This window comes from Drosophila tropicalis, unplaced genomic scaffold (assembly GCF_018151085.1).
Source record: "Drosophila tropicalis isolate 14030-0801.00 unplaced genomic scaffold, ASM1815108v1 contig_593, whole genome shotgun sequence".
In the NCBI taxonomy this organism is placed as follows: Eukaryota; Metazoa; Arthropoda; class Insecta; order Diptera; family Drosophilidae; genus Drosophila; species Drosophila tropicalis.
Window position 1 is genome coordinate 1,857,123 of NW_027173070.1, and position 19,061 is coordinate 1,876,183.

The following is a 19,061-nucleotide window of genomic DNA, read 5'->3' on the forward strand; positions in this document are numbered from 1 at the left end:
GTATCTCAGTTTTCTTGTTGTTCTTCTTGTTTTACAAGCAATTAAAAAAAATTATCGTATGACCAGCTAATTTTGATTAGCCTTACTACTTCTCTATCGTATTGCAACATCCTACAGATATATACGAATATATCCTACTTAATTACTGCCAAGGCAAATAATCTTGATCTCATTTTTCTCATTTCTCTTTTGCAGCGATTTGCAGGGCAATAATTTGACGGTGATATATGAGACGGATTTTCAACGTTTGACCAAGCTACGAATGCTGTGAGTATATATACCTAAAGACACCATATAGCATATACATATGTATCTGCTCCTTATACATATATAGACATGTATTTATTTATGCATATGATGAAGCAATTGATGGGTGATATTAAAAACTCATTTTAGATTGGAGAACATGAATTTAGAGAGCTCATAAAGTAGATACTGGAATATAGATACATTTGAATGTTATTTTAAAAGGGAAAAATGTTTCAGTTTATTAAATAAAGAATGCTGTTGATCCTGATCAAGAATATATATACTTCCTTCTGCCTGTTACATACATTTTGGCGACTTTAATATACCATTTCACCCTATGGGTGTATGGTATAAAAAGTTGCCAAATTCTAGAAGAAAAGAAGCATTATGAAATTTCGAAATGTTCAAATTGGACTAATCATTGGTAGATGTAAGAGTATTGAAAACTAAATTGTCCAAGAGACATTTTTAAGCTTCTATGACTAAAAATTCTTAAATAATTCTCTACTTGATAGAAAATCAAGCAAAGGTTTCTCAACAAACTTTTCTTTAGGTTAACTTCAACAAAAATGAGAAGTAATAAACAAAAAGAAACATAATTTTGTTCCCCATTAGAAGGGTCACATTTAGATAGATACAAATTGAGAATGGGGGAACGCCCTTATTATAATGCACGCCCTAATTAGAGTTGAGTTTCCTTTGGGATCTCTCATTCACTTTCTAACCAAGTTAATCATAATTCTGTTAACTTTCTTTGCCCTTTAGCCAACTAACGGATAATCAAATTCACACCATCGAAAAGAATGCCCTACAAGATTTGGTCTCCCTCGAACGATTGTGAGTACAAAAGTTTTAGAACCCTAAAAAACTACAATGATTTTGCTTTTTTCCTTAGCTCTAGTGCATGATGGAATCTTTTTTCATCTTACTACTAACTCAAGATTTTTTGCTAATCAATATTCTTAATAATAATATAAATTATATGCCTATATACTTACTTACATACTTATATAGCTAGCAATGAACAAAAAGTATCGTACGATTTACTTTGTTTTGATTTTGAAATACTATTTTCTCGTTTCGTTTTTCTTTTTGCATATCTTCTACACAAACTACTGTACTTTCCGTTACGTTTCGTTTTTGCGTGCCTACATAAAAATAATATGCTCGTACACCAAACAAAAACCAAAAATAAAAACACAAAAACCAAACCAAAACCAAAACACCTTCCACTATAAACAAAAATCTCAAAGACGTCTAAACAACAATCGATTAAAGGCAATACCTGAAAACTTTGTGACAAGTTCAGCGAGTCTTTTGCGATTGTAAGTAATCCAAAAATAAGAAAAAAGAATATTTATATAAACTATATTAAAATCAATCAAGTCAAAGTAGCCAAAAGTAGTCAAGACTTGTAGAAAGTAGACTCACACATTGTTATATTGAAACTAATTGAATTTATCTACCCACCGCCACCCACACCCATTCATTCATCCATCCATTCGAATGGCAACCTTCTAGGGACATTTCACACAATCTGATTGCAACGGTGGGACGAAGAGTCTTCAAGGGTGCTCAATCTTTGCGCAGTTTGCAGTTGGATAATAATCAAATCACTTGTATGGACGAACATGCCTTCAAGGGGCTAGTGGAATTGGAAATACTGTGAGTATCAAAAGCAGCACTTAAAGCACCAACCTGAAATATAAGTCAATTAATCACAGAGAATACACGAGTTTATGGTTAGATTAAATGCAATTTATCAATATTTTATATACTAATTAGTCGAATAAAATGAGGTTTTTATAAATGATTCAACAATAAATTATGGTTGGCAAAACGAAATGAGGTGGCTTTTGGCATATATAAATACTACATAAATGAGATAATAGATTTTATAGCCAAAGCCAACCCAGAAGGCTTTATTTTCATAATATTTGGCTTAATTACATAGAAATAAATCGATCGAAAACTTTAGATAATTTATATTAAGCTAGTTTCTTTGGCATTTGGAGAGATTTGTTTTTGATTGGGAGCCCCTTAATCTGTAAAGTCTTAAATCAATATTCTAAATCATAGAGTTAGTCCCACATTTCTTAAGCTGAAGTTCCTACTAACTAAATGGATTCAATACCCATATCCTAAAATAACACTCTTACTTCAAAAGGGTATTAATCCATCGATACTGCCAAAATACCTTTTCGTACTTTAACCACTTATGGCCCATACTTTGCATATTGTCCCCTAGGTTATAATTTTGTTTTCCTTAACGTATCGATTATAGATTTAGTTGTTAGATTTGTAGATTAGTTATGTTTTGCCTCGAAGATAATATATTAAACCCCAAGAAAGGAGTCAACAACTCTCGCAACTTGTTGAAGGAAGAAGAGTAATTTTTAAATTAAGTTTCTTCTTTTTTTTTTTGTGTTTGGTTTTGATCAACGATCTGTGATCAGTTGTTATTGTAGTTTCTGTTAAGGTTGTGTTGTCGCCCAACCCTCAAAATATAACTAGCCAAAACGGAGAAGGAGTGAGAGAGAGAAAGATTACAGTCAGTTGATAGTGTCGTTTTTACTCAATGCACATGTATTCATTCTTCATTGGTTTCTTTCCTTCGGTTTCTTTTAGGACACTGAACAACAACAACTTGACCGCTTTGCCGCACAATGCCTTTGGGGGATTGGGACGATTGAGAGCGTTGCGGCTATCGGACAATCCATTCGCCTGCGATTGCCATTTATCCTGGCTGTCGCGCTACCTACGCAGTGCACCGCGCCTAGCTCCATACACAAGATGCCAGTCGCCATCACAATTGAAGGGCCAAAACGTGGCGGACCTGCACGATCAGGAGTTCAAATGTTCAGGTATGGATACCAAGTCCCTCCCACCCTACTCCCCTGCCACAAGAGTCATCGTCGTCATCGGCGTCATCATCCCATTGAGCACTCCTAAACCAGCAGCATTCGCACCAAAAATAGACAACAAATGTCGTGTTGTGTGTTGTGTTGTGTATCCAGAAATTAATTAGTTTTATATGCCAAAGTAGTCATCGGTGGTATCGGGTAGAATGGAGAAAACAAAGCGTTGTAAATCATATAAACCGTCATATGGCACGCCCCCGCTCCAATGAGCAGCAGACCGCCCACAAAATATACAAGCAACAATTTGGTGGTTGTGGTGGCTTCATCTCTCGTCTATGGAATGGCATCGACGTCGTCGTCGTCGTGTGTTTGCCAAAACGTTTAACGCCGTCATCGATGGGGGATTCTTTTTTTTCTCTTATTTTGTTTTCGAAGATGCAGATGCTAAAATGCTGCGGGCCAAGTAGTAAATGGAAAGCAAAGCCAAATCCAAAACCAAAGCCAATCTGCGCTCAATGAAGCGGAAAATGTGCTACAAACGATGCCATGAAACGAGTTTTTCCGAAGTTGTACTTATAAAATTGTACACTTTATAGCGAATGGGGTATTTTGGCAACGTTGAGGATGATTGCTACTGAACGATTTTAAACACAAAACAGTAAACAAAGATGTTTAAAGGTGGAAATCCTTGAGGGAATGGAATGACAATTTTTAAATTAGTATTAATATAGATAAATGATATATAACTTAGGAACAACATCAGAAAAGGTTAAAATATACGATATTTCGCTCCCTAAAGTATGCAATGGGCAATTCAAGAAATCGATTATCCTAAATTTCCTAACTCTTTGGCTTATATCAACTAATTGGATAGAGTATTTAATATTTCACCTAGATCACATTTATCGATATAGTATAATTTCTGGCTTGTTTGACTTTCGTTTTGTATGCCAAAAACAAAAAGAGGAAAAAAAAAAGGAATATAAAATTGCTATGGAATTATGTGGGTAAACATTTATGACTAGCGGCTGCTTGTATACTTTTTGTTGTTGTTGGGGATCTCCGTCTTTGGCGTGGTGCAGTAGCGTTGATAATTATGTGGTTGGCCATAGTGTAACTCCAACTTCACTTTGCAATGCTGGAATGGCTGGGATCAAATCAATGCTTCGTTGTTGCGGTAGCTACTGCTTCGAGTGTTATTCTTATGCACTTGTTGTTTCCATCGGTTTTCATCATCATCATCATCATCTTGATCAATTTTTGCAGGCCTCACCGAGCATGCGCCCATGGAATGTGGAGTGGAGAACAGTTGTCCACACCCATGCCGATGCGCGGATGGTATTGTTGATTGTCGTGAGAAGAGTCTGACCAGTGTGCCCGTTACCCTCCCCGATGATACCACCGAACTGTAAGTAGAACTGATTCATCTCTAACTACATATGTATGTATGCAAATAAATATCTAAATGACTCTTCTTCAACAGACGCCTAGAGCAAAATTTCATCACGGAACTGCCACCGAAATCGTTTTCAAGCTTCCGACGTTTGCGACGCATTGATTTGTCCAACAACAATATATCGCGTATTGCCCATGATGCACTCAGTGGCCTAAAGCAGCTAACCACACTGTAAGTAGCTTTCAATTGAGGGATGGTTAGGAGGGGGGACCAAGCAACAAGTAGCCTGCCCAACAAAATGTGCAGTCGGTTGACTGAGTGAAGTGGAGTGAAGTGACAGAATACCGACTGCTATTGGGGGCTCTTACTGTAGCCTCAGAGCAGGCTAATCGGCCTACGTTAAAGCGTTGCCAACACCACCGCAAGGCATCAGCTTACCTGAGGTTCCCCCGCCTCCACCCGCCTCAAAACAGCCACATATGTTTGTAGGTATGGTTCACCTACTAAATGTGAACATGTGCAATTTGATCTAGAGATGGTAACGTGAAAGGCCTCAAAAGGATCAACAAATTGGCGAATGGTAACTATAGAAGTAAGCCTAGTGTCCAATGAGCATTTTACATAGATGTATTCAAGAAGCTTTTCAAAAGTTTTTTCAACGATTTCACGCGCATCTCTAGGTTTTGTCTATGTTGTGGGTATGCCAAAACCAGTTACCCACAAACAAGAACGACAACAACAGCCTTTAACCACTTTGTCTTGTGCCTCCATCACCAAAGTTCCCTGTTTGCCCCACTCCCTTGGATTTTTATTCATTTCTTAACATTCATCTGTGTTCTATTTGTGTTCCTTTTCATGTTTCTGCTGCTGCTGCTCCTGACTACTACTTCTCCCTTCAGTGTGCTGTATGGCAATAAAATAAAGGATTTACCCTCGGGCGTATTCAAAGGACTTAGCTCACTGCAGTTGCTGCTGTTGAACGCCAACGAGATCTCGTGCATACGCAAGGATGCCTTCCGTGACCTGCATAGCCTTAGTCTTCTATCGCTATACGACAACAACATTCAGTCTTTGGCTAATGGCACATTCGACGCCATGAAGAGCATCAAAACGGTGTAAGTACATGAAGTCTCTACGCCTCTCTCCTACTGTAACGCCCACCCATCAGCAACTTGAGTATGAGTGTGTTTTTTTCGAGAGTGCAAGATGGAGATGGCGTCCTCCTTGCTTTACTCTTTCGAGCCTCCCATCTTGAATGGAGCACCCAGGCACTTTGGTGTTAAACCTCTGAAGTGCATTTAGTAGTTGCCTTTGACTTGGCTTTCGCGTTGACATTTGTTTAGCTGCACAACAAGCAAACCAAGACCAAGACGCAAACGAAGACGAAGACGAAGTCATTCGCATTGAAAAAGAGGTCCAAGACCAAGGAATATCGGTCGTCTCTGAACCGTAAAGAAAGAGACGTTGACGAACAAAAGACGTCGTGGTCGTCGTGGTCTCGTGGACTTTAGTAGGGGAATTCTCTCTTTTGGCATCGATAAATGTACACGCCTGAAACCTCAAACCTCAGACCTTAAGTGCTATGAGATGATGATGATGAAGAGTAAAAGGAGTAAAGAAATATTCCAAGGGTTTTTTTATTTTTTGTTGCGTTAGAGAAGTTCTTTCTTTCTCTATGCTTGAGTGGGCTAAGCATAAGCCTAGAGTTGTCGCAGGAACCGAAAGAAGCATTATTGTATACATTTTTATGGGCATGACTAATAAAATGAAAATATTTTATTATTTTTAAGAAGTTCCCGTTTTGTATTACTTTTCGATTAGAATTTCAAATATTTTGCAGTTTTTTCTAATGACAATTGTTAAGAAGTTGTCAACCCTGGTTATGGAATTGCTTTTAAATAGTTGCAAAACACCGACAACAACGACAAACGGAAATGTTGTAGCCATAAGGCTTTACTGCACTTGTAAGATGTCTCAAGACGACCGTCCCTGTTCTGTTTACCCACCCACCCACATTTTCACCATTTCCATTCAGTTGAATGCTCAATGCTACTTTTATTTTCTTTTCTTTTTTTGCGTCTTTTCAGACATTTGGCCAAGAATCCTTTCATTTGTGACTGCAATCTACGCTGGCTGGCCGACTATTTGCACAAAAATCCCATAGAGACAAGTGGAGCACGCTGTGAGTCACCGAAGCGGATGCATCGTCGTCGCATTGAATCGCTCCGCGAAGAGAAATTTAAATGTAAGTACACACCACACTCTGGACTAAGGATAAGAGAGAAAAATATGTCTCAACCCACTCGCCCGCCCACCCATTTTTAGGCTCCTGGGATGAATTGCGAATGAAGTTGTCCGGCGAGTGCCGCATGGATTCTGACTGCCCCTCAATGTGCCATTGCGAGGGCACCACTGTCGACTGTTCCGGTCGTGGCCTAAAGGAAATACCACGCGACATTCCTCTGCATACCACTGAACTGTAAGTTTTGTTTCCTCCCGTTGGTTGGTTGGTTGGTTTGTCCTCCCTCCATTTGATCTACATTATTTCCGTTTCCTTCGAAAGTTTGCTCAACGATAACGAACTGGGTCGCATCAATTCGGATGGCCTGTTTGGTCATCTGCCGCATTTGGTTAAATTGGAATTGAAGCGTAATCAACTGACTGGCATTGAACCGAATGCCTTTGAGGGTGCCTCACGCATACAGGATCTGCAATTGGGTGAGAATAAGATTAAGGAAATCTCCAATAAAATGTTCCTGGGCCTCCATCAGCTGAAGACACTGTAAGTTCACCAAGTTCTTCTCTAATGCATCGTTTATAACCTTTAATTGAGTAATCTCTAACATTATTTTTCCCTTTCCCTCTAATTTTCAATTGCAGCAATCTGTATGACAATCAAATCTCATGCGTTATGCCTGGCTCCTTTGAACATCTCAATTCACTGACTTCACTGTAAGTACCTCCAATAGATTCCAGATGCAGCGGCAGATGCAGATGCTGCCCATGCATAGCAATTAAAAGTGTTCCAAGTGCCTAGACAGTGGCTTAGTTATATCCAGAGAGTGAGAAGGGGGGCTTACATCAGCAATGCAAGCTTTTATAATAAGTAATATTTACTTTTCCAAGGGATAAGCAGCAACCTCAAAGGGAGAGGATCAATACCGCTTCGCCCCCTACTTGTTCTTTTCCGCCGCCTCTGTGGCCACTTTAATAGATAAATGATTTAGCTTAAGCATTAATTGCCTAGCTTTGCCCACTACCCCCCCACTCTCTTTTCCACTATCTGCCTTTCCTATCTATCACATAAAATGGGGTTAATGGTTTTGATTGTTCTCTAGTTGAACTTCGTCTGGCATCATCTTGGAAATCAGGCAGAACTACTCGCAAGTATTGTATATAATTCAATTGAACTTCAATTTACGAGCCAGCCTGACTGCCAGCGAGCTGCCTGGCCGCCTGCCTGCCTGCTGTTGCGATAAGAAAGAGATCCCAACATGCTCCAACTACTCCCCCACCGTTTCCACTCTCTTTCTCTCTCTGTGTGTGTGTGTGCGAACTCAGTTCTGTTCTGTTTTGTTGTGTTCTGTTTTGTGTGTTTGCTTGTAAATCATCCCCCCCAGTGGATGGATGTATGTGTATATGTATGTATGGTCGGGCTCCTGTCTTCTATGATTTAATTAATTAAAATTGAGTTCAATAAAGTGAGAGAGAGAGAGAGTGAGCAACAGAGAGAGCAAGCGTTCTGTGGCCCATGATGAGGTGCTGCTGCTCTTCTGTTGTGGTCGTCGGTGTTCATCTAAAATTATTGTAAAATTCATTTAAGTAGCTAATAAATAGCTTCAATGAAATTCATTAAGTGCCCGGGCACACCACATGACACCCCCAAAAACGCCATATAGCCAGCCAGCAGGCATCCAAAGGTGTAAGTGTAAGTGAGTGGCAGGGCGGAGAAAAGCCCACACACAAAGTGTTAGTTAGGAGCCTGCGGCCTACATACATCTCGCACACACAAACAGACACACTAGTTCTAATGGAATGGTGCCTAGTGCCACGTTGATGGCATGACAAAGCAGCATTGCTTATTAAATTAGTCTGGACTCTCGACTCTCGTTCGTCCCCTCTCTCTCTCTCTAGCGTCTCGGATTGGTTGTAACTTTGGAATTGCCAATGTAATTTGTGCGCCATTGTTTCGCATTCGCTCGCATAATTAAAGAGGAGCCCTAGCCAAAGAGTGTGTAACATATGTGTATGCCCCCCACCCCCTTTAACCAACTCTTACTCCCTCCACCCACTTTCTTCTTTGCATAGGATATATGTACACATATATGTAAACACTCACAATGGAAATAATTAATTTATAAAACCCCCAGTCAAGGGCTGTGATTTGATTTTTGGGCAAGGAGCAGAGGCAAAGTGTCAGAGAGAAAGTGCGAAACCAAATGACAAAGAAAATATTGAAAAGCATAAAATACACTTATTACGTATCAATAGAGCTTAATCAACAATAGCAATTTAAAAACTTACTAAGCAACATTTGGAAATTACACTGTGAAAGGGAAAACTATAAACCAGGAATTTGCAGGATATTCCCAAATCCTCTATCGTTGAAGTTATTGTAAGACTATAAAATCTAGATAAATCTAGAAACATTTGGAGATTCCCAAGCATCCTTTTAGAAATCCTTTTTAAAAGAGTTGATGGTAATAATAGACATGTTCTAGAAAATCCCTTATCCCATCATCTCGTTCCAAAAAAGTCTTGAAAACTTGAACCACAACTTTTGCTTTTAACGTTAACTAACTAAGGGCCTACACAAAAGTTTAATTAAGCAAATTTTGAACTTTTTGAAGACACATCTCTCTTCTTTATAGTTTTTTACGACACATTTGCTTCTTGATCCCACCAATATAAAATATTGTCACGTACACGCAGACTCCATTTCGCCCTCTTGAAAGCGTTTAATGGAAATTTAGTCTTTGCTAGGTTAAATACGGTTTAAATAGGCTTTTGTTGTTCCTTAAAGTATGCTATGAATAATTAATTACAAACATAATATATGCGCAAATTGTGATTTTGCCTTAACTTCTTAATAATAATAATAAAATGTAGAAGGATAAGTGCTAAGGGTTGTTAGAATTATAATTTTTTAGACATTCTGGCTTTGGTGTGATTAACTAATAAGTAGAATCCTTTTTTTTTTTTAAACAGAATCATTCAAATTGTCTTTTATATAAGTTAGAGTTAGATTGACTTACATCACTATCAGTTATTTATACTAGATTAGTTTTAATACAGATTTAATCAGCTTAAACAAATTTATGCCATGGAAAACTAAATGCTTTCGTGTGATGTAACCCAAAGTCATTCATTTTATTTTCGAAAAACTCCCATTTTTGGGTTGTAAACCATTTATCTTATCTGAAATTTCTCTCGCGGTTTTGTTTGTCGTTCTCTTTTACAACTAATTGAATTGTAAAATCCCGCTTTATTTATCTATCTATTGGATTGGGGGTTTATTTATTTATTTATTCGTTGTTTTTTTTCGTTTTTATAGAAACCTTGCATCGAATCCATTCAATTGTAATTGTCATTTGGCCTGGTTCGCCGATTGGTTACGTAAAAAATCATTGAACGGTGGGACAGCACGTTGCGCTGCCCCAGCCAAGGTACGTGATGTGCAAATCAAGGATCTGCCCCACAACGAATTCAAATGCAGCAGCGAGAATAGCGAAGGATGCCTGGGCGATGGCTATTGTCCGCCATCGTGCACGTGCACCGGCACTGTGGTACGTTGCTCACGCAATCAATTGAAGGAAATACCACGCGGCATTCCAGCCGAAACATCGGAATTGTATCTCGAATCGAATGAGATTGAGCAAATACACTATGAGCGTATCCGACACTTGCGGAGTTTAACCAGACTGTGAGTATTTGGCATGGAAATGCCATTGCAAGTGCTAAACAACTAATAATGATAACTCTTCTCTCTTTCCAGTGATCTCAGCAATAATCAGATCACCATCCTATCCAATTACACTTTTGCCAATCTGACCAAACTATCCACACTGTGAGTATTTTGCAAACTTTGTTACAAAAGGGAGAAAAGGGGAGTGGGTCTAGGACTTTATACCTAATGACTTTTTAATTGCTCGACCAGCTATACAGAAAAAGGCCACAAATCGAAAAGCTCAAGAGGGCTTGACACAATTTTGCGGCAATTGCAACGTTTGTCGACCTGGGCTTGGGTCTGGTCTATGGTTAGACGGGGGCAGGTTTGGGGTTTCTTTCTTTTTTTTTTTTGGGCAAAAGGCTCAGGCACGAAATTCATTCCGAAACGTTAAGACGAAGTCGTGACTCGTGCTTAAGCATTTGTCGTCATCGTCGCTTAGCAGTTGCACAGTGGTTGAAGAGTCAAAAAAAGTATATAATTCTAAGATTTCATATGCTATGATACATGTATATAAAGCAATTTTAAACTAGTTCAGCCAAAAATATAGAACGAAGCTAAATATTTCCAAATTTTTTGATACGAAGAAAATTGCCAACAAATTCTTATGATTGTAAATTCTTAGAAATTCAACTGGGAACCATCTGCTTAAAAATACTTAACAACGCACCGATGTGTATACATTTTTCTGTTATATATGAATCACAAGGACGTCGGGGTCACCAAAATGTTATATGTAGTCAGATCAGAAGGTTCCAGTTGAAATTACCCAGACCACATTGGGAATACCAAAACTGTTGAGTTCAAACGAGAACTATCAAGTCGGGGTCACCAAAAGGTTATTAGACTTTCTGAAACTAGTCTTGCCCTTATATAACATATTTAGCCCACTGTGCCTTGGCTTCAGACGTTTAGAGGAATATGTGCGCTATCCGAAATCAAAGTTTAGCTGTCGCTTTTTTTCTCCTTTTCTTTGGTTTTATTTGGTAAAACGTTTTGCAATTACTTTCATTTCTTCATCAATTGTTGTATTGGGATGGGGATGAGAATGGGTTTGGGCTTGGGATTGGGATTGGGAGTGCTGGGTATCTGTATCTGACTGTGTGTGCAATTTGTAAACGTTTTTCTTTTTCTCGGGTTTGTGCCCTTTTCCTTTCCTATTCTCCTCAGCATCATTTCCTACAATAAACTGCAGTGTCTGCAGCGTCATGCGTTGTCTGGACTAAATAACTTGCGCGTGCTCTCACTGCACGGCAATCGCATATCAATGCTGCCGGAAGGCTCCTTCGAGGATCTCAAATCGTTGACACACATGTAAGTAACATGGTTGGAATAGGCTTCAAGGAGGTTACTGACTTCCATCCCTTCTCTTTTTTATTTAGCGCACTTGGCAGTAATCCTTTGTATTGTGATTGCTCGTTGAAATGGTTCTCGGACTGGATCAAGTTGGACTATGTTGAGCCAGGCATTGCAAGATGTGCGGAGCCGGAGCAAATGAAGGATAAGTTAATTCTATCGACACCCTCATCGAATTTCGTATGCCGGGGGAAGGTGAGAAATGAGATCTTGGCCAAATGCAATGCCTGCTATGAGCAACCGTGCCAGAATAAGGCTCAATGCGTCGCCCTGCCCGAGAGGGAATATCAGTGCCTGTGCCAGCCGGGCTATCATGGCAAGCATTGTGAATTCATGATCGATGCCTGCTATGGTAATCCTTGCCGTAATAATGCCACCTGCACGGTGTTGGAGGAAGGACGCTTTAGTTGCCAATGCGCTGCTGGCTACACTGGAGCTCGTTGTGAGACCAATATTGACGATTGTCTGGGCGAGACAAAGTGTCAGAACAATGCCACCTGCATTGATGGTGTCCAGTCGTACACCTGCGAGTGCCAACCAGGATTCTCGGGTGAATATTGCGATACGAAGATTCAATTCTGCAGTCAAGAGTTCAATCCCTGCGCCAATGGAGCCAAGTGTATGGACCATTTCACACATTATAGCTGCGATTGTTTGGCCGGTTTCCATGGCATCAATTGTACGGATAATATTGATGATTGCCAGAATCACATGTGCCAAAACGGAGGCACCTGCATCGACGGCATCAATGACTATGTGTGCAAGTGTCCGGATGACTTTACGGGCAAATATTGTGAGGGCCACAACATGATATCGATGATGTATCCACAGACCTCACCGTGTCAGAATCATGAGTGTAAGCATGGCGTTTGCTTTCAACCAAATGCCGCTGGATCGGATTACCTGTGCAAGTGCCATCCCGGTTATACGGGCAAGTGGTGTGAATATCTGACCAGCATTAGTTTCGTCCATAACAATTCGTTTGTGGAACTGGAACCGCTGCGCACAAGGCCCGAGGCAAACGTCACCATTGTCTTTAGCAGTGCCGAACAGAATGGCATTTTGATGTACAACGGGCAGGATGCCCATTTGGCTGTGGAGCTATTCAATGGACGGATACGTGTTAGCTACGATGTGGGCAATTATCCAGTATCAACCATGTATAGCTTCGAAATGGTTGCCGACGGCAAATATCATGCTGTTGAGTTAATTGCCATTAAAAAGAACTTTACCCTACGTGTGGATCGCGGATTGGCACGTTCCATAATCAATGAGGGGTCAATGGACTATCTGAAGCTAACCACACCCATGTTCCTGGGCGGTCTGCCCGTGGATCCTGCTCAACAGGCCTACAAAAATTGGCAAATACGCAATCTAACCAGTTTCAAGGGCTGCATGAAAGAAGTTTGGATCAATCACAAGCTAGTTGACTTTGGCAATGCCCAGCGTCAGCAGAAGATCACACCAGGTTGTGCTCTCCTCGAGGGTGAACAGGCCGAGGAAGAGGACGATGAGCAGGACTTTATGGACGAGACACCGCACATCAAAGAGGTAAAGGCCTGAGATTAGAAAGTTAAAGTTCTTTTTACTAACATTTAGTTTCTATTAAGGAACCTGTTGACCCCTGCCTGGAGAACAAATGCCGTCGTGGCAGTCGCTGTGTACCCAACGCCAATGCCAGGGATGGCTACCAATGCAAATGCAAACACGGCCAAAGAGGCCGCTACTGCGATCAAGGTGAGGGCAACACAGAGCCCCCAACAATCACTGGTACATATCACATAAAATGCTTCTCATACATACATTCAATCATTCTTATATAACTCATGGGAATTATTCAAGCGAATTAGAACGATTTTTGAAACAGAATCTATGTGGAAATTGCTCAATTGTTCAATTTTGAGGACTTAACAGTTGGGTTATTAGAAGGATTACGCTAGGGTAATATAGTCTTCCGATATATGAATCCTTTACGACAAGGAGTAGGAGAGTAGGAGAATGTTTTAAATGGCAATGTGAATATATTCATAAAGTTTTTCTCAATTTCGTATTCAAATTTCTCTCCTACCTTCTTATAATTGCGTTACCTTAAAGTAACTCTAATTAAAGTTGTAATCCAAGCCAGACTAACTAAATTTCACCTACGCATGAGAAATCCTTTAGACAATAAACCAAACCCTTACCGTTTTAGCCAAGTCATATAAAGGGGTAATAAAAAATACATTTGTGAGTAAAATGACGCACTAGCCACATCCATCAGGGGAAGGGGAAGATTTATGACCCATTTGAAAACCTTTGACGCTTAAACCCTAACAAAAAACCCACGCAAATCGATTGGCTCCTTGGTAAATGGTAAATAGTAGAGAGCAAGGCAATATTTAGAATCAAATTAAAAAGTCTCTTGTTGGTTCCTTTGAATACTTGTTAACTTGTTGGAAAGTTCGCTTGAGAATTCCTTATAAATTTTCATTAGAACACACACGCAAACACAGCCACCCACACCCACACGCACACACACACCGCCCGCACACACACACACACACACACATATATTTGCCGCATTCTCATCTTCATTTTACACTTAAAGAGAGGAGGAAGGGGAAGATTGGTTTCGTTAGATGTGGGTGATGGGAGAAAATTCAATTATCTGACCACAGTCATTGCTAATTGCATTGGTTTCTCTTCTTTTTTTGTCAGCTGCCTCCACGTGTCGGAAGGAGCAGGTGCGTGAGTATTATACAGAGAACGATTGCCGTTCCAGGCAGCCGCTGAAATATGCCAAATGCGTGGGCGGCTGTGGCAATCAATGCTGTGCAGCAAAGATTGTCAGAAGGCGCAAGGTAAGCGAAAAATCCCCGTGAAAAGCCATCTTTGTGGCGAGGCTAATCTCTCTAATCTCTCGATTCTTACAGGTGCGCATGGTGTGCAGCAATAATCGCAAGTACATCAAGAACTTGGATATTGTGCGCAAATGTGGATGCAGCAAGAAATGCTACTGACTGAAAGATGCGACTACCCAATTGCTCCAAACGACGAGCAATAGCAGCTTAGATGTTAGTTTAGGAACACAATTAAATTTAACTTTTAGTAGTAGTAGTAGTAGTAGTAGTAATCATAGTCTTAGTTTAACGCATAACACTAGCCAAGGGGCGGAGGAGGAGACGGTGGAGGAGAAGGAGGACGAGGAGGAGAGCTTAGCAGAGGGGGATGGGGATCAAGATTATCCTATGGAACAAACCTATGATGATGATGATGAATTAGATGACGACGATGATGATGAGGATGATGGTTTAGATGATTTAGAAGATGATGAGGATGACGAGGAACCTGAACAACTTCCCAATCCTAAGAGTTTAGTGGCAGAAACAGCAAAGCAGGAGCAGGAAGAAGAGGAAGACATGGGCTATGATGAAGATGACGAGAGAATTGCTTTAGAACGACCACGTCTAGCCCCACGACCACAATCCCACGATGAAGAACACTTTGTCAATGAGGAGGGCAGTGGTTTTGGGGGGCTCGATCCGTTCTCGTTTTCGACCCAGTTCCAGTTATCGTCAGAGTCAATTGGAGAATATACGCAAAAAGTTGCTAACCGAAAGTCAAGCCTCACCGGCGGTGGCCGTGCCGAGCACTGCGATTGATCTGCGCGAGAGCAGCGGCCATTTTGCTAACGATGATGAGGATGGCGAGGAGGACAACGATGACGGCGTCGATGATGAGTTTGCTGATACTGGCGATGGAGGTAACGCTGGCTTCTTTGGCTCCAGTTCCGCACAGCGCAAGAATTCGAATCATTACTTCCGTAAGAATGCCAATGATGCCATCAAGATTATATCAACGCCATTGGGCAAAGTGAGCATTGTGTATGAGCAAACGGATAAGGGCCCGGAGAAGGAGCAAACGGAACAACAGAAGAAGCCAACGTTAACCGATTTCGATGCCTTGTCACCGGATCCAGAGAGCAGTCATCGTTTTCCATCGCCACATCCAAAGATTACGCCTGTTTTAACACCCGATGGCAAGGTGGCGCTGCTTTATCGTGGAGATTCGGAGAGCTCCAAGTACGAGCCGATTAGGAATCTGACACACAAATTTACAGGGAAACAAAAACCAGAGCAAACAAAGACCGCGGATAGCGCATCATCGGATGATTCATCATCATCGGATGATTCCATTTACACAGATAGTGAGGATAATGAAGAGCGTGGTGCCGGTGGAGCATCAGGTGTTGGTGAGGATAGTTCAACGAATGTGGTTACCACACCAAAACCGGCACAGCCGGAAATCCTAGAGCCACCGGCCAATGCCCAACCAGGTGGTTCATTCATAATTCGCCCCACCTCAGATTCTCTGCTGCCGATGATCAATCGCCCGTTGTCGGAGGTGTTGGGCATCAAGAAAAATCAATTCCAGGAGACCCGTGTCCGGGATCAATTGCCACCCACAACGGGTGGTGGCGGTGGATTAGGTGGAGAGGCGGCTACACCACGCTCTTTGCTGGCCGCCCAACCTGGAGGACATTTCCTTACCAAAGTCAACCTGGCGGAATATCCCACTTCGTCACGTACCCTACAACAACAGCCGCCCCTGATACCCTCCCTGAGTCGTGACTTTGATTTTAGTCGCGATAATACCATGCTGGATGAGCGATCTCGTGTGCGGGAGCTGGAGAAGCAGCGGGAGAGGGAACATAATGAGGCCACCAGCAAAGGTGGTGGCACCGAAGCGCATACCATAGCCAATGAGCAGCTTCTGTCCAAGACGGAGGTCATCAATTTGGCCATAATACCGCAATTCGATGAAGATCTCGAGAGGTTGCAGCGGCTGCATGAAAGTGGCGGCGGAAGACGTCATCATCGGGCACGGCACAGGCACAAGCAGACGGAGGAAGAGCTATCCGGGATACATTGCGTCATGCAGATCATGATGGGCATTGCCGCTGTGTCCACAGTCTTTGGCATGCTGGGCACATTCTTCAAGCAACGCATTTTGGATCAGTTGCGGATATTGCACTGGTAGTACAACAATGGGTATTCGATTACAAGTACATCGAATGCCCCTCCCACATCCACATCCACTCTAACTCTAAATCCACAACCAAATCCAAAAACTCCTCGTCATCATTGTCATCTCATGTGGTCATCGACTATACTTACTACTCTTCATTTAATATCTACTACTACTACACAGCTCCTGCTCATCTATATATATATATATATCGTACCATATTCAACACATATATACTCGTATATCTACTCTATATAATCTATACCTATATATATGTATGTATATGTCCATCAAAAAGGAGCTTTCTTTGCCTTTCGTATGGTCCTTCCTGAACCTCAGGAACAGAAAATGATTTTCCCGCTTCTTTATGCTCTATAACTCTTCTTTGGGTTAACGCCAACGAGTAACGAGAGAGGCAGAAATGTAGCGAGACGAGAACTCATTACTCAAGTAACAAGAAAAAGCAAATGCATCAACTCGCTACTTGAGTAACAGAAAGAGAAATGCAGCGAGTCAGGAACTCGCCACTCGTTGAAACTCGTTTTTGGCATATATGTATATGTATAACCTTTTATATATATTATATATATACTTACTAGTGCAAGCTACCCAGGGCGATGTACATAATACTTGACGTAAAAGAAAAAACAGAGACAATTATAATGGTAATTGGACCACACCACAAAAACTATGTAACGCAAAACTAGCGTAGCCCCTGCCAAAAGACAAACTAAACAAAAAAGCGTATTTTTCCATCCTTCTTCCTTTTATTTATTTTCCGCATACACAAGCTTTAAGCAAGTCATTGCATGTTCTTTTCTCTAATTAGAATGCATCAAACATTCCCCTCCCCAAATCGTCTAAAGAAGAATCCTTGCCCGCACCTTTAATTGGATGTAGTCCTTTTTGAAACTTTTCTTTGTAGATAGAAAACGATAAACAGTTGTTTCCCCCATGACCAGTAGTTACAATCTCGCACACCAACACACACAACTTGTAACAGGCGTTTTAAACGCCAACGAGTAAGAAGTAACGAGTAAAACAAAAAACGAATCAATTCTTTAGACTAAGTTGCTCAAAAGTATTTTGATAGAAACGAAACAAAACAAAGTCCCCTCTCCAACCTCCTTGGAAACAAAAGCAAAGCCCCCTCCACCCCCCTTGCAAAAGAATAAATAATGAAACGTGTAACGAATTTTCAAGATTAACAAACTAAAAACCTAAAATAACTGTTGCAAAAAGTGTTTTTCCTAGATTAAGTAACAGTAACTAACAAAGAAAAGAAAAGAAAAGAAAAAAAGAAACAAAACAAAAAAATGTGTGCAAAAACGAAGCGTAACTAATATTAAACATTAAACATAATAAGTATTTGATAAAAACAAAACAGAACCTAAACATAAATCGGATAACAAAAATAAAACATCTAAGCTGGGTAGTCGCATGTAAATCTCTAAACAATTAACACAAATTTACTAAACTTAAGTTAGTTCTAAAAACAAAAACGAAAACATTATAAAACAAAAACGAATTGCATTTAAAAACAACAATTTATATATATATATATATATTATTATTATAATAATTTATACTAATCTATATAATGTATGCTGTATGTATGTAATAACTATATCTCTGTGGTGCGATTCCGTTTTGCCGGAATATCATCTATATATTGTATATGTAAAATGTTTTTTTTTAACTATTTTTCACAACTATTTATATATCCCATATATACATATATGCACGTATGTATGTATGTATGACGCCTCTGATTTTGTCTGCAATTTAAAAATAACTTTTGTTAACAACAAATCAGAATCCGATGGAAGAGGTTATCCTCCCCGTCTAAATATATATATATATATATATTTAATTGTATGTATTATTTTTTATGTTTATTATCATTATTATTACAAATTATGTGCACTAATTATATGCATATACTATATATATGTGTAACCTATTGACAAATATATATATTTATATATATTATAAACAACAACAACAAATGTTTAATAGCTGTTTGCTACAAAAAAAAAAAAAAGAAATGGAAAAAATTTACATTATCAATTTGTTTTTATTAGTTTATTCAGCGGCATCAGATAACGGATAAAGCATTACCATTCAAATCGAACGAATTGTGACTTTGATTTCTCTGCGTGTAATATTTATTTCATATTAATAAAAATGGCAACAAAAGAAATGTTCAAAAAACAACAAAACCAAATCAATGTTAATCATTTCT

General features: G+C 40.1%; 1 protein-coding gene across 1 annotated transcript in view; it reads left to right on the top strand.

The window, feature by feature from the left end:
* sli (slit guidance ligand) overlaps window positions 1-19,043 on the top strand; it is a 61,454-nt gene extending 42,411 nt beyond the window's left edge. Inside the window, 20 exon segments of the mRNA XM_068290248.1 lie at window positions 196-267; window positions 1,015-1,086; window positions 1,503-1,574; window positions 1,771-1,914; window positions 2,878-3,113; window positions 4,377-4,518; window positions 4,594-4,737; window positions 5,406-5,621; window positions 6,594-6,751; window positions 6,832-6,985; window positions 7,070-7,288; window positions 7,387-7,458; window positions 10,061-10,429; window positions 10,502-10,573; window positions 11,624-11,767; window positions 11,836-13,360; window positions 13,420-13,579; window positions 14,507-14,649; window positions 14,722-15,324; window positions 15,326-19,043. Coding sequence (XP_068146349.1) covers window positions 196-267; window positions 1,015-1,086; window positions 1,503-1,574; window positions 1,771-1,914; window positions 2,878-3,113; window positions 4,377-4,518; window positions 4,594-4,737; window positions 5,406-5,621; window positions 6,594-6,751; window positions 6,832-6,985; window positions 7,070-7,288; window positions 7,387-7,458; window positions 10,061-10,429; window positions 10,502-10,573; window positions 11,624-11,767; window positions 11,836-13,360; window positions 13,420-13,579; window positions 14,507-14,649; window positions 14,722-15,324; window positions 15,326-16,828 — 6,220 coding nt within the window. The 3' untranslated portion in view covers window positions 16,829-19,043.
* The last annotated feature ends 18 nt before the right edge of the window (window positions 19,044-19,061 follow it).